This window comes from Diospyros lotus, chromosome 3 (genome assembly GCF_014633365.1).
Source record: "Diospyros lotus cultivar Yz01 chromosome 3, ASM1463336v1, whole genome shotgun sequence".
NCBI classification, from domain to species: Eukaryota; Viridiplantae; Streptophyta; class Magnoliopsida; order Ericales; family Ebenaceae; genus Diospyros; species Diospyros lotus.
Genome location: NC_068340.1, coordinates 33,909,607 through 33,935,145, shown reverse-complemented (window position 1 = coordinate 33,935,145; position 25,539 = coordinate 33,909,607). Strand labels below are relative to the sequence as shown.

Sequence of the window (25,539 nt, the reverse complement as noted above, 5' to 3'; positions counted from 1 at the left end):
TCACTTAAGATTTATTCTTCAAAAGATGAACCCAAGTGACACGAGTGCAATCATCAATAAAAAAAAAAAAACCACGAGCCCCAATGATGTTAGAAATAGGAGAGGGACCCCATATGTCACTATGGATAAAGCAAATGGAGAAGAACTTCTTTTCATACTAAGTGGAAAAGATGTTCTTTTATGTTTTGCAAGTTCACATATATCACAATGAAAATCCTCTCCAACTAATCATTTGAACAATAAAGGAAACATCAATCTAAGAACATTAAAAGATGGATGACCAAAATGTAGGTGTCGTAACCAGATTCATTCTTTACGTGACCTTGAGGATTCAATCAAAAAAGATAATGGAAATAATTTAGCTGCCCTATCCTCCTATCCACTGGATTCCTTGAGATAGTAGAGATCATCTCCCTGTCTAGCATGCCCAATCATCTTTCTCATGTCTTGTTCTTAAATTTCACAATAAAAGGGATGAAAAATCACCCTACAGTTAGAGTTTGTGGTGAGTTTTTGGATTGAGATAAGGTATAATCAACTTAGGTACATGCAGGGCATTTCTTAGTATGAGAGTCATTGATGTAAACATCTCATTGGCCGACTACTGTGGTTGTTGTGCCATCAGCAATAGTTACCTTTCTATTACTAGGACAAGGAGTATATGAAATAAACTTCTAGGAGGAACAGGTCATGTGATCTGTGGCCCCAAAATCAATGATCCAAACACCCAAGAGGGTCACATTTGAGGCATTTAGAGCATGAGAGAAGGAAAAAATACTTGAAAAGGTTAAGGTACAAGTACCTGATCTAGTTGGTTTCTCTAAGGACCCCAGTAACTGTCTCAGATTCGTAATTTCTTCCTTATTAAACTCAATCAGTGATTCTTGAGAATCTCCTTCCCCAGTTTGCCAAGTGTTTGCCACATGTGGAGAATTGAGAAGGAATCGAGAGCATTATCATAAATATGCAACTAAGATAATGATCCTAAATATTAGGAGTGTTAAAAGTTAAAGATAAATCAGTTGAAGATAAGGCCGAATAATTCTCCTAGAAGATTAGTTGTATTCCTAATTTTTAGATAGTTGTTATGTAAATTTAAATAGTTTAGATAAATATCTTGTACTTGTAGATGGCTTGTACATAGGTAGGACTCCTATACGTGTATATATAGGATACACTCTAATGAATAATCAGATTATTCCCTTCTCTTAAAATAATTTTTGCACCACATATGCCTACTCCTATCTTTTTTGCTTGCCTGGCACCCCCTTTGTTCTTAGCTTGAGGCTTACCATGTAGCTTCCAACATTTGCCTATGATATGTCTAGGCTTTTTACAATAAGTACACCATAAAAGATCCTTATTTGACCAAGATCCATTTGGTGTCCTTTTAACCTCACTTGATTGTTGTTCAGAACTAGGATGTTATAGAGTCACTCTTCTTGTCATTAGAGTTGTATCAAACTCAATATCTAGTCTAGCAAGGAATTCATAAATCTTGTCCTTCTCAACAAACGTTTTGAGAAGAGTTGTGTCCTCATTGCACGTCATCTTGATTCATTGATAATGATCCATCACCTTCCATAAAGGTAGAAGATTGGAGTATTCTGTGTTTGACCATTTCCCTGCTTTGCAGATGAGATTTTAGTTTAATCTCATAAATTGGGGCTGCATCCCGGACTTTAAAATAGGTTTGCTTAACAGCATCCCAAATCTCTTGAGTAGTGCTTAAAAACATGATAGTGTCACTTATTTCCGGAAGCATAGAATTCCATAGTCAAGACATTACCATAGAGTCTTCTTCATCCCAAGCCTCAAATGTAGGATCCTCTTTCTTAGGCCCAATGCCAAGTAAATGACTCAGCTTGCCTCTTCCCTTCAAGAACGTGCAAACCAACTGAGACCATTTCAAATCATTCTTACCATTTAACCTATAGGTTGCTTGGATATTTTGCAATTCCCAAGTTGGAGTTGTGGCCTTATTCTCCCGCTGACAGTTACCGTGACAGGTGCCTTAGATGCACCACTTGATTCAATTACAGTGGACATGGTCACTAGATAAAACTCACTTGATCTCTCAAGTCAAAAAAATGGGGTAGAATCTCATCCTTGCAATAGTACAAATTTGCAGGACTTAAAGGACACAGAAGAGTAATATCGTTCCAAAAAAGAGCCTATAGCTCTGATACTATGATAGAATTTGAGCAAGAAAATCATGTGCATTATTTTCAGAGGAATAAGACTTAATATATCTAGCTTTTGAAGGGTCAACAACCCACTTCCTTAAAAATAGGACACTAACTAACCACCTAAAACAAAGATAAGAGGATAAGGATAGAGACTTAGCCCACTTATGGATCAATTTTTTACCATAACTTCCTATTCAAAGATACAACCAGATAAAAGGTAAAAGCAACTAGATAAAACTAAAAATAAAAATAAAAATAAAAACTTACCTTCCAACAAGGACAGAAATATCATTACTCATGAGCTGTGTTATATGAACTCTTTCATTTCCCATGCATATCCCTGTCTGCTAGATATGATAGAGAAATCTAACAAGCATAAGATAGAGAATATCTCATTTTCTTGTATGTTTCAATTAATTCCAAGTATATTTCAGAATAATAATATAAGTTTATCTTCGAATAATATGGGATGTCATTATAATTAACTGTTCACAATGTGTTCCTTTATTTATATACCTAATTTCTGGACACATATGCCAATATTATAAGATTAAGAGTTTGAGAATTTCTAATGTACACACACCCCCAGTTCATGAAACATAGCTTGTGAGGGTCACAGCATTTGCTTGGGTGTATATAAGGCACAGGTTTAATATTATAAACACCCAGCAACAAACCAAGGATGATTAAAAATATATACACATATATATGTTTCTCTCTATAGATATACATAGATGTAGAGAGAGAGAGAGAGAGAGAGAGATCATAGTATTTATTTAAGAATACAAAAGCACACATAAATAAATCCATTTAAGAATGAGATGTAAATAAAGCCAGTAAATAAATGCATCAGAGACATACATGTCAATCACAAGTTTGATGAGAACGCTCACAGCCACATCCATTGAAGGCTTTCCACTATTACTCAATTTAGAAGAGACAGTCATGAGATTAGCATTTGGAGCAGGTGTCTCTGAGCAAACTGCAGCAATGACCTCATATACCTCTGCTGTATTCAACTTCAAAGGTTGTTGTTCACTGTTGCACAAACAAAAATTGTGTGAGGAAGAAGGCAGAAACAGAGTCAGAGACAGATGAGCTAACTACAATTTTTCTCTTTGGTAAGCAACCAATAAAAACTATTATCTTAGTTTCCTATTTATCAATGTAAGCAAAAAAAAAAAAGCTCAAAACAGTGAAGGAACAGCTGAAATAACTTCACTGCAACACTAGTAGTTGTAAACACAAATGCCTGAAAGGGCAGTAGAAGTCCCCAAAATCAAACATTTAAATAAATTGCCCACAAATGAAAACAACATCAAACAAGAAACCAGCTAGTAAAATGGAATTGATTGATCTTTGACCAGGCAGATGGGAAGTCATAAAGGTCCAAGCAACTTAAGTGTCACAACAAAAGATTCTCAATACAGGTAAAGAGGATCCTTCATGAAAACTCATTGGAAGAATAAACTAGCATAACTAACGTCTAGCACTATGACCAGAAGGATTGCAGTTATGTAATTAGAAAAAGATGGTTATTGATTTTTACTTAACAAACTATGACCACTAATAAGCATTCAAAAGATTCATACTTGTTTTATGTCAACAGAACATAGCGAATGAGATATCCTTTCATACCTGTAGTGGCGATACTGGAAAAGGGGCCGAGCACGTGGGCGGAATGTGCTCAATGGGGAATCTTCCCTGAAAAAGCAACAAAAAAAAATCATCTCTTTGCACAGTTATCCCATTATTAAGATTACTGGACTAATCCTTAAAGTAGAAGCAATTCTTCATATACGTTTTAAAAGTTTGTGAATCATAATATGATACTCCAGATTTTTCTAATTTCTTATCTAATTTACATATACTCTCATTAAAAGTTTCAGGCATTTTCTACCCACTGTTACCAGGTTTGCTCCTCTCCCCTGGAACCACAATCAGGATTGAGTGTTACAGATCACGGTTCTTTTGCATCCCGGGATCATGAGGATAGGGAGCCCAAGCAGTGCATAAAATCAGTTAAAACAATTTAAAACTAAGGAAAAAACTTAACATCAGAATAATTTTCAAAGAAAGCTAGAGAAAAGAATGCTTGCCCATAGTTACCAGGTTCACTTCTCCCCACTGGAGCCACAATCTAGATTGTGCATTCCAGATCATGGTTCTTTTGAATCCCAGGATCATGAGGAACACAATTCAAATCCCCAATAATAGGGATCCCAAACAGTGTATAAATCCATTAAAACAATTTAAAACTAAGGAAAAAAATTAAAATCAGAATAATTTTCAAAGAAAACTAGAAAAATAAAACTTGCCTGTCTCACTTTCTTGTAAATTTTCTATTGCATTTTGAATTATGTATATTCAAACTTGACTTCATCTGCATATGATTCTTTAATGCATTGTTGTACAAGAACATAAAAGAATCAAAACAAGACAAACTAGCTTCTATAATGGCAAAGTATCAATTGAACAAATTTTAACCTAAGCACAAATATAAAACATACCAAGAGACGAAACAATGAACCAATTAAGCCTATCCCTTTCTTACACCAAAATTGGCATACTAGCATACTCCATACCCATTTCTATACCACAACCCAGAACGTACCACATTCTTGGTAACTATGCATCTATCAAAGTTTTTCAGGTACAAGTGAAATTCTCACCTCCCAAATTACTTCTTAACACATCTTGAGTATTTGTTAGACAAAAAATCCCACACATTCTATGCAATTTCATTTGAGGAGACATTTTTTCCAAGTAGCATGTGATGGTAACACTAGAACTTGGTCATTGAATATTCATACAACAACATACCAAACCTTTATTCCATCATATGCGGTAGGCTACTTGAATTGTACCTCGCTAATCATTTTTATCTATGGCTTTACCTTTTGCAAGGCCTTTATAAATAAAATCATACTTAATTATTTCCCACTAAGTTTTTCTTAGTTTTCTTCTACTCTTTCTCCTAAACATGAGCCTCTATCAGTTTTCTTCTCACATTACCAAACCATCTTATAAACCACTCTAACCTTATTACAAGCAACCTCATTTTATCTTATCTTGCACAGCCAAATACCTGTAATCCTCCAAGACTAAACTGGAAATAGCTTTTAACTTCAACTGATTAACCAGAGAAACATGTAAAAATTACAAGCATAACCTTCTGATGTTCTGGGCAATAGATTTCGGTAATACAGCCTGAACTCAACACAACCAGACCAGTGCTATGATACCCTTCATTCAGAGATTTAAGTGGAATAACTCTTGTACTCCACCATAAGTATATAAGCGGTAGAAGTCAACCATGTAAAACAAATTTTAACATGAAACTAATATGTGGGTTACAGTTTGTTGTGATGTACAGTTATTTCAATTTATATTCAAGTAAGAAATGCAAGAATAGCACAGTAAAAGGTGTTAAATCATTTGTATTAGATTAGTTGGTTGTCTCAGTTAAAACAGTTTATGTCAGGGTTGTATTTGTTATTTTACCTAGATATTTGTTTGGTTAGTTATATCCCTAGTGTGCGGTTATTTAAATCCTTGTAAAGTCCGCCCTTATGTTATATAAATAAGGGGTCGAGGTCAGTTGTTTTCTTACCGGTTCTTTATGCTATCTTGGGGAATTCTGAGCGAGAATGTACTGTGATAGAGGAAAGCAATTGTGGGCTTTGTAATCTGTGTTAGTTCTCTGTATAGCCTGAGTATTGGGTTGTGAGAGAGAGAGAGAGAGATTTGTGGGCAGTACATGTAATCGATTCTGATATTCAAGATAGTGGAGAAAAGGGGCCTAGCAGTCTGGATGTAGGTTTCCTTAAAGGAAACTGAACCAGGATAAATCGTGGGTCTTGTGTGATTGAATGTTCTTATTTTCAGTTTTTCATTTTCTGTTCTCTAAGGCAGTTTGTGTGTGAGTATTTTCCGGTAGTCTTGAGTGTAGAGTATTTGAGTAAGGCAGAAGATTAGGTCAACAAAAGGAAAATAGGGGAAATGATAAAAATCAAAAAGATGAGGAGAACATGCCATAATTGATGAGGGCCTGGTTTAGTGCGCTTAGATGCAGTTATTGCTCTCATGTGTGCACGTGCAGAAGCCGAGCTGGTGACAGTGGTGAGCAAAGAGGGCTGCAACAGTTGATCGAGGTAAGGCATATCAGCAGTTCCAACATTTTTCCAAGCTTGGCCCTTTGATTTAGCGTCCACATCCCCTACAAGAAGAGCTGCAGCGCCAACCTCAACAAGATTATGTGTACTTGTGTCTTGGGGAGTTGGAATACGATTGCTGCATAATAAGTTGTTTTAAGCCATACAAGACCCAATAACAGTGTAAACAGAAAATCAAACTCCCTCTTTTATTTGTGTTTCTCTTTCCTTTGACAGTAAAAATAAAACTCAATACAACAAAATATTGTAGAGGAGAAATAGATTACCTTTCAGTTGAAGGCAATGATGATTGCTCATTCCTATACCAGCGCCATTTCAGAACATCGAGGGCTATGAATTCAAGGACATCGTCTCCATCAACTTTTTCAGCAATTGGTGGGGTTGAAATAGACAAAGCTGATACCTCCTTGTTCTCTGAAGTTTCTTTACTACTTGCTGGGCTCAATTGGGAATTGAATGATCTGCTCAACAAAGATGACAATGTCGGAAGTGACTGCTTTGATGCAGAAGGTGCTCCAGCAAATGCTGCTGGTTGAAAAGATCGTTTTGGCAAGTGTTGAGCCACTAGGGAACGAACATAATTTAATGACTTCACAAGTGCTAGCGATGAAAAACTTGATACAGGCAAAGGAGATGAATTGATTGGCATCGTTAATGCTCCAGATTGTTGGCTTGAAGACTGCGACCATGATGATGATCTTCGGCTTGGGAAAACATCACATTCAACAATTATGTTGGCACAAAACCGATCAATATGTTGTAATGTCTCCTCACTGGGTTTATATCTGCAACAAGTGTGAAAGATGTTTGTGCATCAAAGTGACTAAATAAACAACAGTTGAATTACTTTCCATACAAACAGGTACATTAAGGTGATAAAGGAGCAGTCATTTGTGCATTCAGTATGGACCTTAAGAAAACATGTCTTTATTTACATCAACATCAGCTGGTCCTTTCATTTGAATAGAAGTGCTAACAACTTATGAGAGCACAGGCCACAAGGGTCAGGTTGCAATTACAAACAACCCCAACCATCATCTTTTGTGACCATGGGAACAAAGACAATAGTAGAAGCAAATATTATTTCTTCAGAACCTACCTTAGAAGGTAACGTTTCAAAAGTGCCACGCACCTCGCCACTACTGCCGGGCTGTTGCAAAGAAGAGTCATATTAGCAGCCAAAAGGTTACATATAAATGTGTATGTGTATAGATATAAAGAAAATCAGAGCATAAAAATGATAACTTGCACAGACATAAAGAACTAAATAAAAGGCATCCCCAGTGCATGAGGCTCCTTGCTTTGTAGGGGTTGGGAGAACACCGGCTTTGTAAGCAACCTTAATCTTGCTTTACAAAGAGGTTGGTTCCACAACATGAACCGTTGACCTTCCAGTCACAAAGGACAAAATGTGATCAAATAAATTATACCAACATATATAGAAATAATTTATAATGTGTAGTCTTAAGAGAATGTTAAAAGTCCGTTAAACCATTTTCAGCTTCATTAATCATGTATAACATTCATGATGGTAGATGAACTGGTACAGGGATCATGACAAGAATGAGATACAAGTATAATCTGTATGCAGAGGGCAGAATTTTAGATGATTAAAAAATAATTTGAACAGCACAGGATCAAGGTGCCACTTTATTTTGTAGCTCAACTAAGAGCTCTAAATTATACAGGTTTCTAAGATGGAGATTAGTATTTCCATATAGGTCACGTTATTTTACTGTCTTGATATCCAGGCGCCAGTTTTAAAATCAGCAAACAAATCCATTTTTATAGTGAGTAAATAAATACACACATAATGTCAATAACATGGTATAAATAGTCATCTCCACAACTTTTGAAGTGCCATCACAATAAGAAGAGACAAATTTGTGCAAGAAAACAACTCCATACCATAAGAGAGCTATTATGTTCAACACCTCCACATACCTAAAAAGGACATTCACCCAGTTATGAGTTGTCAGGCCAAGGTTGCAAAATAAATGTCTACTTATGTCATGATGCAAATATTTATGCATTAAGGTAGGTTCAACTTCAAGGGCTACACCCTCCTATAAATAGTATAAATTGGCCACCAAGTTATATACATGTACAATACTATTCTCCTGCATCAGCTCTCACAGTTTCAACTCCCAAGATCTCTTACCATCCGTAGTTTTCAAGAGGCTCATCATCCCCCCCCCCCCCCCCACCAAAAAAAAAAAAAAGAAAAAAAAAAACCACCAACCCCTCTAGGTGAGCCAATGTATCACCAAGATGTAAGAATACACGTGGGTATATCCACTTTTTTCTCCACTTCCAAGCATATTTTTTTAGATGTTAGTTCCCAAGACACATCCACACGTGTGAATATAATGTGTCAAATCAAAGGTTCTTCAAGTAGTACCCAAAAGACATGCGCACTAACTGCCAATGTCTTCTGGATATACTACCCAAAAGACATGTGGTTGGGTTCTTCAAGTAGTACCCAACCACATGACCTCTCCTATAGAATGATCTGGATTCAATCATTTGAACAAACTTATCCATAGGGAGGAGGCTCTTTAACATCCAAGGATGCAGTCTCCTTTAGTTTGCCCCCACTTGTTCATCAATTACATACAACCTATGGGCCCTTTCTCCTCCTAAAGCTGCATCGGTTCTTAATTCAGCTCACCTATAATAGTTCAACAGCTCTCACATATCCATGGAACTTCCCAGAAGACTCCTGCTGCCATTCAATTCAACTAGAGAAAACAAATCTGATTAGTATATCCTAAAACTCCAAAACCACAAGTGTAAAGTAATTTAGATAATCTTAGGCATGATAGGAAAAGTGTACATGTGCCCTATGCAAATGTGGCCTTTAAATGTCAGTTTTAACTAATAGCAAATATGTTCAACATGGCCAACAAGAATAATCCAGGAAAGAAATTCATGAAAAATTTAAAATATATATTCCATTTTAATGGCAAGAAATGACTTGTATAAACTTTTAATACATCTACTTTAATAGTACTATCTCAGTTTATCTATATAACAGGAATGGGGATATAAGAATTGTGTGGTTGTCTGCCGACATATATGACCTTATTTCTAGATTTAAGCATAGCAAACTCACGAAGTTCGTTCCAAAAATTGAGACTGCAACACAAAACCGTCCTATGCATACAAGTACATAGTTTTTCTTCGCTATACAATATGTTACAAATGCTCTGTTTTCTGCTTTTGATGATCATTTGTATCCTCAACTCAGTTCAGATGCCTGTGTTTGCTTGTACAGTTGTATTATGAATTTTCACATAGAGAAAAAAGTATACAATGCATATAAATAAAGAAAGATGACAAGGTTTAGTGAAATAATACTAACAACTAATTTGGTTCTCCTTATATATTGATGGGACCCAATCCAACTCATCCCATGCTCATGTCACTATCACCTCATGTTAACATATGTGTGGCATAATGAATAGGCCACTCTATCCCATAAAGACTGTTGTAGTGGACATACCTCAAAGTTGTATCATAAATACTATTATATAAAGGGAGAACCCCATCTAGTGTATCTTTTTCTGAAGTCTGTCAGAATTTAATTTGACAACTTACCCTTCAAAAATAATTAAATACAATTTAGATTAACTTAAAAGTTTCTCAATTCAAAGGGCATATAAGTCAGTAACTGTTAAAATTGATTCCAATTTCCATATAAACAAGAAACTTATCTCAGTTTTTGGGTCTTTCCTGACCTATCATTCAAACAAAAGACATCATCTATAATCATTATTGATTGCCATGGCAACCACACAATCCAACACCACCTATATCTTTTGCATACAAGTTGTAGGCCATAACCTTCAGCCATAAAGAAATCATGGACAATTTTTACTTTTTCCTTCAATTACATGAAGAAATCAGATATTCTTTAATCCCTACACATTTTCACTTTTATCTATTTCTTAAGTTGCACACATGTAGTGTGCATCTGAGTTCTAGTATAAATAACTCACTTCTTGGTCTTTAACATGCTGAGTCACCATCCAGTTGAGTGACACATGTATTTCAAGGAATAAAGACCAAATAATGGAACTACTGACTCTATAATGTTAAAAACAGAAGCCTGAAAATTGTATAAATATTTAGCTTGTCAAGAGCTTGTCAAGTAAGATCATAAGCATTCCATCCAACTCAACCAACAACATATCAAGCCTTTGTCCCACTTTGGAGTCCACTACCATCCAATGCAACCTATATCATTTATGTAAAGAACAAAACTAAAGAAGACTGTTATTCTGGCATCATGCCACATATCTCAAGCCTGCAGGCATCATTATGCTCCACAACCACATTAACCTAAGTGCTTTTCAACTTTTGAAGAAAAACTGACACCAAGATATCCTCAGCATACATGACCAACCACTCTGAATTTGGTTTTTAACATTTTGCACATGTAGATACCTCCAGAGTTCCATAAACACATTCTTCCTTAGTTCAGTTTCCAAGTCCTTGAATACTTTGTTTCATATTGCCAAGATAAGCCAAAATCATAGAGCGAAAAGACTTAACCCAGCATGTCTTACATCATCCACTACATTCATCAGTTTGTATAGCTAAGAATTGGCTCAATGTCAAGCCAACAATAATTAAATTTCCAATTTGAGTCTGCAAGCTCAACAGTTTATAATTATAAAACAGCGGTGGCACTGCTGGCAGTGAAAATGGTAAGCCCACATGGGCAGGAACTTTTAGCAATAAAGTTTTGTCAGACTGTGGTTCTGACAAGGGAATTTCTCCTCTGGAACTGAGGAGAATTAGGAAAAGAATTGAGGGGGAAGAATGAGAGAAGATTTGAGAGAGAAGATGAGAGTGAGGCAGGAAAGAGAATTCTGTTTGTATTGATCAGTAATTTCTCTTTGAGCAGGATCAGAGTTATATACTGATCTTGTCATGACCCTAAGAGCAATAAAGGGGCATTATTATAATAGGGTACAATAGTTAGTTAGGGATATTTTACAAGTTGTTAGAAATACATGGGTGCTGTTAGGATATTGTTAGAAATTAGTTAAGCATCTAGCTATGCCTATAAAAAGGCCAATTGTAAGTGGAGAGAGGGCATGCTGAAATTGATATTGAATCTCTATTTTCCTCTCTAAATTTCTCTCCATTCTCCCTCTCATTTCTCTTAACTTTCTCCCTAATTCTTTTTCAATCTCCCCCTTCATTTCTTCTCTGTTCTTCCCTAAATTCCTTCCAATTCCTTCTAAGACCCTAGCTAAATCCTAGGGTCATGACAGATCCTCAGTTGGAAGTGGCGCTAAATTCAAAATTAACATAACCACCTACTTCTAGGTTATTACAATAAAGCCCCTTACTATCTATGCAACATACAGTTATGCCCCCCTTGCCATTATAACTTGCAGGCACATGAAAATTCCCCCCCTCTTCAAACATTTCATGTCAGCAAGAAATCTAGGACAAGAAATCTAGAGTAGCTCAACTACCTTGGGAAATTGCTTGAGGAAGTCAAGTAGATATTCCCAAGTATTGTTCTCCAGATGTAGGTTAAACCAGCAGACTAGTACGTGTGTAATCGGGGCCCCTTGCTTGTGGATGACCTGTTTGTCCATTATGGCCATGGGTTCTGCCTCCTGGCTGGCTTCCTCAGTCATAGGTGGTAAGGTTGAACTCACTAGACAGCTACCCGCTGACTTCTTAAAAAGGGACACATGGAAAACAAGGTGAATTTGGGAACCCTCAGGGAGTTGGAGTTTGTAAGCTGCTTTACCTACCCAAGCAACAACAATGTAGGGCCCGTAGAACTTAGGGCTGAGTTTGGTCACCTATGCTCGTGAGAGAGCCTTTGTAAAGGTAACCTCCAGCTTGTAGAAATCAAAGCTAATTGGACTAATAGTTTTCATCCAATCAACTCCCAACACTACATCACAACCTCTTAACTTCAACAATCTCAGATCTGTCACAAATTGTTCTTTCTGCATATCCCAATGGAAATTTACACAAGCAAACTTGCTAATCACTTTTTCTCCATTTGCCACAACTACAGATAGTGGTTGTGTGTTGGTTAACTGACACCCTAGCTTCTTGGTTGTCCTCTCATCCAAGAACCTGTGTGCACTTCCACTGTCAATTAGCGCCATTAATCTGTGATTTCTAGCTTTTCGTTCCACTTTTATGATTTTACTGTTAGTGAAACCTTGCAAGGCATGCAATGAAATCTCACCATCACCAGATTCATCAAATTCATCCTCTACTGCTGGAATTTCTTCTATCTCCTCCATTTCTTCATCTCCTTCCAACATTAGCAATTGCTTTCAACACTGATGTCTAGGCACATATCTTTCCCCACACCTGAAGCATTGGCCAGCCTGTCTCCTCTGTTCCATATTTCCAGATCTTCCTCCTCCAGGTTGATTCACCACTACAGTAGGTTAAACAACATGATTTATATAGTTCAGGCCAGTTTTTATCATATCCTTACCAAATCCCTGGTTCATCACTGTCTGATTTCCTCGAAAAGGAAATTTCTGCTTCTTCATGATGGCTTCTATGGTCATCTCCAGTAATCTTGCACTTTCCGCAGCCTGTTTGACGGACCTTAGTTGCAACATTTTGACCGTTGGCCTCAACTCTTTGTTCAAGCCACCAATAAAGTTTGAATCGAAGTAGACCTCGCTTAAGCCTGAATTGAGGTTTATCATCAAATATTTCAGTTCCTCAAATTTCACCTGGTATTGCTGGATAGTACTACATCAATCAAGTTCTGGTCACCAAATCTAGCACAGAAATCCTCCACAAAATCTGTCCAGTTACAGTTATTTTGTAGCCTAATCCAACCTTGGAACCAGGAATCGGCCGCATCATTCAGACATGCAGGGGCTAAAGTGATCTTCTGCTACTCCAGTGCTTGATACAAGTAGAAAAGCTTTTCACAGTGCCTGATCCACCACCATGGATTCTGGCCTTCGAACAATGGAATATCTAGCTTAGGCATAGGGAAATAAGGCATAGGTGATTTACAGACTTGAAGAAGTGAAGAAAAAGAGGTTTCCCTTTACTAGTTAAAGGGAGGTGAGAAGTTTATGCATATGCACTATATGGTTCACACTTGCTTCTTGTATTCTTGTTCATATTGGTTTTAATTGCATGAAGTTCTTGAAACCTGGCTAGTACCTCTCTACATTGTCAACATAAGCTCAATATTGGTGGGGTTGCCATAGTTAGTCCAAGCCTTAGTCAGTACGGGTATGGCCAATATGACTTTATGGCTAGCTTAATTATGTGTTCTTTAATTGCATGTATTTAGTATTTGCATGCCAATTTGGCATATCATGAACATCTAGACACATGTCTTCAAGTGTGTAAATGCATTGCATGAGTTTCTCACTAAGCAACTAGGCTTACCACAAATTTAAAATATGTAACAATAGAATAGTGTCTTGCACTAGTGGAGGTTCATTTTGAAGAGTCATAGAGAATCAAGCTTTCATCTTGCAAGTCTCTTGTTGTAAATAGCTCTTATAATGCCTAATTCTTTATGCATATATGTGGCATGTATGGAAAACAGGAATGGAGATATCAACTTGTATGTTAGTGTATAGATTCGTAAGTATAAGGAGACATGTTAGGCACAAGGACATTTGGATGCTATTTTATGTATGTTTCTAGTTCAAATGTTATGTTCCCACTTGAAGGAAGGTTGCAAGGCGAATTGGTACCAAGCCAAGTAAAAATTAACTAAACTCATATGTGGGACCATGGGAGGTCAAATGCTTCTTTCATGCTAGGAAAACATGGCAGCTTGGAAATAAAGGAAAAAAATTTAACCTAGCATAATACTTAGTCTCTTGCGACTTCTCAAAAAAGGGTCACAGTGTTGAGTCCTAGGTGGGGAAGGGGCCTAACAATTCCCCAAAGCCCAAAAGAGCCAAGTAAAGTGTCAGGTTTTGTCTGAAAAAAATAATTAATAAACAAGCTTATTACTTGGCATTCATATGCCAAATGTGTATTAGTGAAAACTGACAAAGACTTGTACCATTAACAATTAAAAACTTTAAAACTTGCTTCTTAGTGTCAACATTCCATGTAACAAGCATGTATAGGTGCAAAGTGACTCAGACTTGTACAGGCAGAAATTGATAATTACTTTAACATCATTATTAATTTATTATCCTTGAAATTATCTTCTAAGATCATTTTTTCTCCACACCAAGAATTTATCTGAGACAAGCCAAGCAGCTTATTAACTTTTTTTATAGATTTTTATGAAGGGTAAATTGCACTTAAACCCCCTGCAGTTTAGGTCCTTTGCAAGGAAACACCTTGTGGTTTAAAGTTGGTAATAGAGGTCCCTGTGGATTAATTTTTTTGTAAGGACACCCCTCCCGTCACAGACTCACAAACACCATTAATTAAATCAAAATTAAGTTCAATTAACAAAAATTTAATTTAAAAAACTCAAGAAACAAAAAGGTAAAAGCCATTCATGAATCCAGTGGCCAGAACCCGCCAGCCTTTGGATTCCAGAAGCTAGAACACACAAGTCAATGAGTTCCCATCGCTGGAACCACCGGCCCTTGAGTTTTCTCTGCTGGAACGCACCAACTGATGAGTTTCCAGCAACCAGAACAGAGAGAAGGAGAAGGAGAAGAAGAAGAAGAATCTCCTCTCTATTCTCAAATGGCAGCGAGACTCCGCTCCTCCTCAATTGGCAGGCGACAACATCTTTCCAGTCAAATGTTTTATTTCTCTTCATTTCTCTTCGGTGTGATGCGATCTGCAAGGTTTTTTCTGTCATGGCCTGTGATCAGTTGCAGCGGCAGAGAAGAAATTCAGTCACCAAACCCATGTGTGTACAGATATGTGTATGAGTGTGTGTTTGTGAACAGGAAAGTCCCTAACCCCCAATTTGTCTCTCGCCACCGTTGTTGATTTGGGAAGAAGAATATGAAGATAAAGGTGAAGAAGGGCAGTGAAGAAGACAAGGAAAGAGGAGGCAGAAGAGGAGATGCAACAAACTGATTGCCCACTAGAACTCCTCGCCAGCTCTCTCTCTCCTTGTGTTCCAGTCAGCGATGAGCCCATCGCCAGTGGTCTCATTGCCAACAGCACCATCGCCAATAGTTCTAGCCCATTAGCAATGGGTTTGTCCATTTTTTTGGGTTTTTTTTTTTTTTTTTTGGGGGGGGGGGGGGGGGGTTATGTGTTTGCATCGAGTCTAGCCTAGAAGAAGTCAGTGAAGTCAGAGATTGATTCAAGTGGCAGTGTCAGTTAGTTAATTTGAGTTTAACGGTAACTTAATATATGAGAGGTATATTAGACATTGTGTAGCTTTTTATAATCCTCGTATTGTTCGCCCAAATGCCTATAAATATAAGGCATAGGGCAGTCGCTTGGCATCAATCATTCTACATTTTACAAGTGCTGTGAAATTGAGAGAAAAGTCAAGAAGCAGTTAGCCTTTGTAATCTCGGTTGTGATTGTACTCGTATGAGAGGGATTCTTGTACTGATTTTATTCAAGATTCTAGTGGATTGGCTCTCGAGACAAGAGGCTGGATGTAGGATCATCATTGATGATCTGAACCATGATATCAAATCAGTGTGTGTGTGTGTAACTGTAAATTGGCAAGAACAAGTGATTTCCAGTGCTCCCAATTTCACAGTTTTTAGTTCAATTTAATTTAATTTGATTATTTAAGGTTTAATTAATGGTGTTAGTGACAGAAGGGATCCCTGAGCCAAAAATGCAAACCACAAAGACCTCTAGAACCATTTTTAAGCCACAAGGGGTTTCCATGCAAATGGCCCAAAGCACAAGGGGTCTAAGTGCAATTTACCCTTTATTAGATTATTGACTAGAGCTCCATATAGGATCATAGAATTTTAAGACCTGAAATATATCTTGAATTTACCCAAGTCAGCATAAAGGATTTCCATCCCAAGCCATGTTAGCTCTGTTATACCCTCTTTGTATCATCATCCTGCTCCATAAATAAACTTTAGTGGGTCTGAATTTTGTTCACTCATCTAACCACTAAAAGGAATGCATCTGCTCCAGTACATAACTCATTCTCACTAGCTTAGTCTTAAACCTTCTCTTCAATTCTCCAAGGATGGACAAACTGGAGAATGGAACATGAAGTCTCTTAACGATTCCTATTTTTATGCGCCCAAAGTTGAATTTCATGCATGTTTTGAATACAACTTAACTCCACAAATTAGTAAACTAAGCTTAAAAGGAGTTCCTAGCAACTCTATACCAGCTGTACAGCTTATCTTTAGATCTTACAATGATTTTATCCAAGTGTAAATCCACCTTTATGTGAGCCCATAAGCCTTGTATTTTAACCCTTTAAGCATAGTTTATAATGCTTGAAGCCACTAAAGACACTCCCATTCTTAGGGTCAAAAAATTGAACTTCATTTATGTTCTAAATGCAAACTAACTCCACAAATAAGAGAGGTATTCTTGAAGGCTATTCTTACCAACCACAAACTAGCTTCAACTTTATCTTCTCAGCAATTGTCCTATGAACCGTAAATCCAACTTTACTTGAACCCACAAGTCTTGTACAAAATAACTAGATCAGTAGCATGAATATCTATGGTGGTTAAAACCTAGCAACACAAGAAACTTTCCACTAGAATCTTCGAGCAGTACATAAATGGTTCCAACATAAATAGAACCCCACCATGGGTGGACCAATATGTAATAATATAAGGTGTCAGGAAGAAAAAAGTCAAGCATCCAATATTAACAACCACATGGGCAAACCTGCGCTCCTTCTCTGCAAGAGTATGTTCTAATATGACATTGTAAGCCAGATCAGTTGTTACATGTGCTGCAAGATAGTCCTGCCATTGACAAAGCAAAATATAAGATAAACTTGCATTCTACATCTGGAGGGTATTTCAGAGCACGGAACTTTGCTTACTAGCATATCATTCAAAATTTTTCTTTCTTTTTTATTTTTTTCCCCAATAATCCATTCCAACAGTCACATGCAATAAACCATTTTAGGGGCACAAGTAAAGTGAATTTCACAGTACTAGAAAGCGCCATGTTCTTTTTCTTTTTTTTTTTCTTTTTCTTTTTTTGGTTCATGTCATGAGGCCACTTCAATGACATTGAACTGATTAAGTTCAGTAGGGGTAGCAAAATGCCCCATCAAGTCTCAACTAATTCCGATACTCGTAAAAAAAGGTAAGGGCATATTTATGCATGTTCTGGAGTTGCAAATTAAAAAAAGATGTACAATCACAGTAGTGCCTGATACCTCAACAATCTTTAAGAAAAGTACTTATGTGCTTAACAGTGAATAATCAGCAGTTAGGCAATTATGTGCAACTGCAAAGCATAATCACCAACCACTAAAAACTGAAGAGAAATTGGTCTTCAAACAAGGACGCTTTACCTATCATTTTTTTAGTAGTGATGCTTATCAGAAGGTAGTTCAAAATTTTAATGATGATATAAGCTTAGAGAAGGCAGTTTAAAATGTTAACATTAACTGACAGTTGCTCATATCATTCAGATCACTAATGCACTCTTTCAATTTTTCAGTGCTTAATTTTCAACTTTAAAATACTCAGCCAAAAAAAAAATTTAATTTCAGAACCCCGAGTAGTAAATTCAAGTCTTGACGCCTGTGAGTTGGCTAAAATGACAATAGTGTTCCGCACGAACAAAATAAAAATTTGTTTTTCTTCTTATGATAAGTAACACACTTAACATGGTTTACAAATTACACAAACCAAACTAATATATCCGCCCCAACCCAAAGGAGGAGAAAAAAGAAGAAGGCCACTGAAAGCGATTCCATTCTCGGCACTGCATTGCTTATTCAACCATTACAAATTTCTCAAAATTAACCCTATGTCCATATAAAGACGTACGTTTCTACGCATGCCTATAAACAAACACACACAGTGAACCCTAGAATTTGGAAAGGAAAGCAGGCAAAACGGAGAGAAAGCTACAAGATCTAAATTGAAAGATGAGATTGCGAACCCGAAGGGTTCTGGAAGCCTCGGAGACAACGGCGGAGTGGGTGCCGTGGTGGGAGGGGGCGGAGGAGGAGAGGCAGTCGGCGACGGCGCGGCGGAGAGGCTCCGGCGGCTTCTTCAAGGACGAAGATCTCAGCCTCCACCCACTTCCCCCAAACTGTAACCTCGAATTGGCCGCGCTTCGCGAAGGGCTGAAGACGTTCGACATCGATACTGTACGCTCTGGTTTCACACCCGCACGTCCATATACATAGCCCTGTCAGATGTCTCTACATTTGAAGAACAAACCATCGAATGCTGGCACAGTGAGAGAGAGAGAGAGAGAGAGAGAGAGAGCGAACGATTAAAGGTGCGTTTGGTTTGGGGCCTTGTGAGATGTAGAATTTCTTAAATTTCGGGGATTAGCTGTGCGTATGGGCGTGGCTTTATGAGGCTTATAGCTGGCAAGCGCTGCCAAATCCACCTTGTTTTTTAATTAGCGCCGGGGGGTAATCTCGTTATAAGGACAACCATTCCTGTTTGGAGTGTAATTTTCTTGTTTCATTTTTAGATAAAGACCGTTAAAATGAATGAGACAGGCTTATTAGGATGGGATTGAAATATTTTTTTGAAGTAAAATATAAAATGATTAAAATAAATTTGAAAAGTATTTTAAAATTTGTATTAGATTATTTGTTAAATTTTTTAAAATATACTAATAATTATATTTTTTTCGTGTGTTTGTTAAAATATATATAATAACTACTAAGATATTAATTTTTTACCCAAATATCCCTATTTTCAAAAAATATTACACAAAATAATCAATACTTAATACTAATACTTACACAAAAACTTCTTATTTATACAACAAAATCAACATATAATACTTAATACTAATATTTAATATTTATTTAAATTAATCAAAATTAACAAATAATATTCATCTCTTATAGCACATGAGTTACAACAGCAATTTAGCATTGTGAAAACAAAGCAAGTGTTGATAGAGGTGACAACGACAAGCGAAGCACGTCGCAACAAAAGCAACAACCAGAGGCAAAGCAAATTGCAATGGATGCAATAGTGGTCGTGAATGATGCATAAACCAAGAATAAGAACAAGAAATAAGATGAACAGGATAAAACATGAAAAGGAAATTGTTATGAGCAATAAAATGAAGCACCACGTGACGACCTGGAGACTCGCCGCGTGGCAGTGTAGCAGCCACGAGTGCCTCGAGTAAGGAGCGCCCCCAAGTGGGGGTCGCTTGGGGGTGGCAAAGGTCGTACCCCCGAGTCACTCGCACTTGGGGGTTAGGCAACACCGTTGTAGGGAGGGCCATCCCTCCAACCATGTGCAACCCCCTCTTATAGGCTGCACCACATGACGCCATGAAGAGGAAGCCATCCCTTCTTATCAGTCGCACCCCCAAGTGAGGGTCACTTGCCTTCACCCACGCTCGTGCATACCCCCAAGTGAAGGTCACTCAAGATACCACAATTGTGTTCGTGTGCCTGTAGGTTCGCACTCCTGTGCCACACACCTCCAAAAGAATCGATTAAAATTACCCCCACGAGACTCGGTCAAAGCCCTTCCGAGATTTTTGCCGAGGAGATCGGGCCACTAAATGCCTGGTAGCCTATTCCATTGCTATAAATAGGGGGTTTTATTCCTCTCACATGGTGTACAAACTCTCACACTCATCCTTACTTCTTGTCTTCAAGCATTTCACTTCTGCTAAAGTCTAATTTAAGAATCAGAGGGTTGGCGCAGGAATTTTCACCCTTGCACCTAACCAATTTTCTTTCCAAGAAGGTCATCCATCACTCGAAAGAGTCATCCATCGACAATTTTTCATCTATAAAATCATTGTTATAATTGAGCAACAACAAAAATAAGAATATGAACAGGTGAAATAAAATTGACGGGTAAGGGTTTATAAGAATAGCATGTGCGTCATTTATTCTTATATGTAAAATCTTAAATAAATGTATTTGGATGGGAAGAGGTAAATTTATCTGCAAAATTTTAGATAAGAAGTCACATGATTTATTTTTAGTGGATTGCCAAATAAATTTAACAAGTGTAATGAAAAATATATATTTTTTTAAATACTTTTCATATCCCACTTATTCGAGCTCCTATTTAGATTAACAAACACTACCTTAGTAGATTATAATAATTACTCACAAGTTTTTTCATAATTATAAAAAAACCTCTCACATTTTAAAAATAATAATAATAATTTCTCCTACCATTAACATATAAATAAAATAATTATTTTACCTATCTTTTTTTCTCCTTTTTTTATTTAATTTGAAGGGGGAAAAACTAATAATCGTCTTTGATACTACCACTAAAATGATATTTAATGATCTTTGGAGTTCAATGGTTGAATTCAACTACTTCATAGTTAATTTTAGATCTTTGTAGTTAAATTTTTTTAACATTTTTTTTATTTCCAATACTCTAAAGAATCAAAAATTTTAACTTAAACTCTATGAAATATACCCATATGTGAATAATGGCAAAAAAATGTGAGAAATAAAGCTCTAAAGATTACAAAATGAATAAGTGGTGTCTTCTATGTGGAGTTAGTTGTGGTATTTACTATTCTTTTATGATGTGTGAAATTGTAACAAACTTATCTGTTGGCTTCATCAAACTAGTAGTAAACAATGATTGAAAAAATAGTACTAATAACTCAGAGTTTGAACTAGATATAACATATGAGCTAAAATCAATCAATATTATGGATATTCCTTGAGTTGATTTAGAAAAATTGACAAACATAAACTTACTGACATATTGAGAGAGAGAGATTTGATTACAAGATCGACATGCTAAGCATTCAACTTCACTTGTGGTACTCGATCCATCAATTGACCAAAGTTAAGACCATCGAATTCATATATTCAAGGTTAACAAAAATTCACATGTCCACTTGATATTGCAATTGGTGGATCGAGTACCGCAAGTGACAACATTGTTCATATCCAAACCCACATAATTTTTGTTAATATATTTGAACTCAACTCTATGAAAGTGACAACATTGTTCAAGCCAAATGTTGAGTCCATCAAACTAAGGTTTTTCTCAAAATTTCCAACGGTCAAGTTGTCCAATAAGATGACAAAGACAAGGCATCCCCCAACCAAAGACAAATTCAAGTTCACGACGAATAATGCAAACAATATGGAGAAACTCATTGGCTTATGACTCTCTAGCTAATGAAATCTAACAAACTTGGAGTATAAAGCTCCACCATGGGCTCACACTATCATTGTTTAGGTATGTATCGTCCATCATGGGGTTTTATAGACTTAACAGTCATACTTTATGGAATCACTGTGGGTCATGGCTATCAACCCACCATTTTATTTTTCTCACGTCTAGTTCACCCTCATCGACCTATTTCCTTTATTATCTTCTTATTAATTGTTGAATTTTTTAAAATTTGTCTGTTACCCTAGTGAACCACCACAACTTATTTTTTAAAATAAAGATGGAGAGAGAAGAAAAAGAGACCGCCATATTAGGGTTCCCACCTCAACTAGACACCTTTTATGAGTCACCCACACAACCCAAGTAACCTAACCCTATATAATCTTAATAAGGACACACGCTTTTACTTGTCGTCCTCGCATTTATTGTTGGGTTAGGGATCAAATTGGTTGCTGAGTTTTTTAATTTATATCTCTTGTTAATATTGTGGGGTCGAATAATTGGGACGCTCGTGATGATACGTGAACCAAAAAAAAAAAAAAAAAAGGACACACACTTGATTAAACACGTGGGTAACTAGAGGTTGATTTTCCTAAATCAATGCCCATTCATCTCACTAGTCATGATAGCTTTTTGTATTATATGCATAAACATTTGCCAGGGACCATTGGGAATCTAACCAGCACCATTCCATCAACAACCTGCTCGTTCAAATACATTATTGATGTTGCTATGCTACAGAATTAGAAACCCATCATGCATATATCATCATTTAGTAGTAGATTTATATATGATGATGTTGGAAGAAAAAATAAGAAAATCTATGTTAGAAGAAGGGCCACGACACTAGAGCCACATTAGAAGTTAATGCGTTGTTAGCTCACAATTTGGCTTAGACGAGATGAAGCCACACAGCCCACATGTGTACTTGATATTGCAACCTAGTATGCATCAATTACCAGGCCTAGTTTGAGCTCTATATATTAAGGTGGCTTACATCAATGCCTTGTTACAAGAATTAAAATTGAGATAATTTGGACATGAGATAAGAAGAACAATAAATGTTTCTTTGAGATGAATGGATGAAATGGAACAAATTTGTAATAAAAGATGGATAGCAAGACCATGGAAAATTCTTAAATATAACAAATGATAGAGATACATGAAAATCTAAAATTCATACAGATCCCACTTAATAAAATTAAGGTTTGGGATTGTTATTGTAAAGCACAAGGAAGAAGGAAATTTGTATACATGCATGAGCTGTTATTGCCTATAAAATAGCTAGGAATGGGGGATGGATTCGATTTTATAAAATTGTTTAAGGTATTTGAAAATGCAACTTTTTTTGGTGATTTAAAAAATTTGTGATTTTGAGTGAGCACTAAATAAAATAACACTAGATTGTAACTAGCAAATAGTCTTTCGTGACAATTGTGAGTAAATACAAATTATAATAAATGAGGTATAGAGTTTGGTCAAAATAGATACAAAAAAATAAGTAAAAGGCATACAAGAATAAGGACCCTCAATATTCATCACTTATTTGTAAATTAAAAATTGAATATTTTGTAAGGCTATCTCCAACGCTACTCTCTATTATATTTTAAACAATTTACTTTTTATTCTAATTTTGTCTCAAAAATTGTATTTACTCTGACTACACTTCCTATTCTTCCATCTATTTGACTATTTATTTTATTTATTTATTAATAATTTTTAATTTTATTTATTTTACTATACATAAAATTAATAATCAAATATACAAAATAGTCAGATACACACATACATAAAATTAATAATCAAATACACACATACACGAAATTGATAATCAAATACATAAAATAATCAAATACACACATACACAAAATCAATAATAAAACATACAAATTAATAACCAAATATAAATACACAATATCACTCATTCGATACAAAAATAAATAAAAAAAATTCTAAAATCACAAGCCCAGTGGTTGATTGTTACTCGTTGAAGAAAACTCCATTGCCACCGCTGCTGGTTCTGCTCACCACCATCGCTACTCGTCACCTCCATCGGCAAATCTGGCAATCGTCGCTCGGATATGTTCTTCGCAGCTGCCGCCTACTTCTTGCTTGCTCCAACTTGTTTTCTTTGGCCCAGTTTGTCTTCCATTGCGTATGGTTGTGATTTATCTTCCGACGTTGAGATGATCGTTGTGGGAAAGGGATGACGAGGGAGACTTGGCCAAAATCACTAGCTAGATCTGGGAAGGGGTTTGGGTTTCACCAAATTTTTTACCATCAATTTTGGCAATGGCGAGCTGTGTTGCAGGTGCAAAAATGTGTTTGGGTTGCCATTATTTGACTTAACAAGACATTTGGTGAGTGCGTTGAAGATAGGCTAAGTATGTTCAGCAGAGCCAACTAACTATATTTGAAGTCTCCTAAAAGGTTTATTATAGTGGTTGGAAGAGGAATCATACAAGAAGCTTGAAATTCAAAGAGGTGTGTCTTGTCATTTCCATTTCGAAAATTAGTTCAACCTTGCTAGGGAGAAGCCAACTTATATTTTCAAGAAATAAATATAATGTCAGCACAATGATTTAATGAAAATCGGAAGTGCTTTCAGTAGAAATCAAAATAATATATTTCAACAATGTTCAACACTCAACCAGATAGAAAGATAACTTAAAATTGTAGACATTATTAGCATATATGATTATGATTAGCATGTTACAAAGTTGTATTTGGATTCAAACTTAACAATCCAATCTCCAGGTGGGCTTGCGAAAATAAGAACATAATTAACTACCGCGAAGCCCAAATTCAACGTATCGGGCAAGGCCCATTGGGCTCTAAAGTCGCGAGGCAACCTTACTCGCGAGACTCTCGTCTTCCTCGGTCTCATCAAATCTGATGGCGTTCAACATATCGGCATACATCACAGTCCGAATCCGAGCGTACACGTGTCCATCCCACCTTCTCCTGGCCAACTCCTCCCCCAATTTCACAGCAGCCAGAACGGTCTCCTCGGCGCTATCGTGCGCCGAGTCGATGATGCCCCTCGCGACGGCCGCCTCTGCCGTCAGCTTGGCGGCGGTGAGCAGGACGTCGCGCAGGGCCGCCGGAGATCCGATCTTGCTCTTGAGAACAGACGAGAACCAAACCGGAACCGGAAGCCGAATGTCAAGCTCGCTCATGTAGAGGAATCCTCGGTCCTTGCGCATGAGGCGGTAGTCGTGACAGATGGCGAAGATGAAGCCGGCGGCGGAGGCGTGGCCGGTGACGGCGGCGATCGTGGGTAGGGGGAGGGAGAGGAGGTCGGCGAGGAGGGAACGATACTTGGAGGACATGAGCTTGAGGCGGTGGTTGGTGGCGGAGGCCGGGCCGCCGGATTTCACCCAGGCTAGGTTGTAGCCGTTGGAGAAGAACTTGCCGTGGGCGGTGGTGACCAGAGCGGCGCTGGAGGAGGAGGAGTCGGATCGGACACGGCGAAGAGCGGCGTGGACGGCTTCGATTAGGGTGGGGTCAAGGCGATGCTCGTCTTGTCCGGTTAGGGTTAGGATAAAGACGCTGCCTCGCTTCTCCAACGTACACATTCTCTCTCTCTCTCTCTCTCTCTCTCTCTCTCGCTCTCTCGTTTCCTCACTCTGTGTGCATCTGCGTCGCTTTATGCACCGTTTGTTTGTACGTTAGTGTTTGGTCTTCGTCAACTATTCGGCAGCAGCCGGCATCCACTGAAATCAAAGAAAACCTACCTAACCATCATTCCATCCGTTCCTCTTTCTTTTTTTATTCTACCTCATGATGATCCCTCTCAATCATCAATTTCATTTAAAAAAGGTGAGGTCACCAATGACACCACTGGCACTGGGAATAACCAAGAACAACCCAGCCCTGCCCCTGCCATCGATTCAGTAGAGAGAAACTCAAATCACAAAACTCCATAATCGATTTGCCATGAGAGATGGATTC

General features: G+C 37.3%; 2 protein-coding genes across 4 annotated transcripts in view; both read right to left on the bottom strand.

Moving 5' to 3' along the window:
• LOC127796757 (uncharacterized) overlaps window positions 1–18,770 on the bottom strand; it is a 60,410-nt gene extending 41,640 nt beyond the window's left edge. Inside the window, exons 1-7 of one of the 3 annotated variants that reach the window (XM_052329124.1) lie at window positions 18,383–18,770; window positions 17,147–17,226; window positions 7,464–7,514; window positions 6,631–7,149; window positions 6,225–6,482; window positions 3,828–3,893; window positions 3,051–3,227 (exon numbers count right to left, since the gene is read on the bottom strand). In XM_052329124.1, the coding sequence (XP_052185084.1) occupies window positions 3,051–3,227; window positions 3,828–3,893; window positions 6,225–6,482; window positions 6,631–7,149; window positions 7,464–7,514; window positions 17,147–17,226; window positions 18,383–18,586 (1,355 nt within the window). In that variant the 5' untranslated portion in view covers window positions 18,587–18,770. Of the gene's footprint in view, window positions 1–3,050; window positions 3,228–3,827; window positions 3,894–6,224; window positions 6,483–6,630; window positions 7,150–7,463; window positions 7,515–9,035; window positions 9,088–17,146; window positions 17,227–18,382 lie in introns of those variants that run through there. The other 2 variants (XM_052329125.1, XM_052329126.1) reach the window with 2 other exon arrangements.
• Window positions 18,771–24,184: 5,414 nt separating this feature from the next.
• On the bottom strand, window positions 24,185–25,534 carry LOC127796368 (enoyl-CoA delta isomerase 1, peroxisomal). The gene has a single exon (XM_052328462.1). The coding sequence runs from the start codon at window positions 25,161–25,163 to the stop codon at window positions 24,420–24,422; it is 744 nt and encodes a 247-aa protein (XP_052184422.1). The 5' UTR covers window positions 25,164–25,534; the 3' UTR covers window positions 24,185–24,419.
• Between the last annotated feature and the right edge of the window lie 5 nt (window positions 25,535–25,539).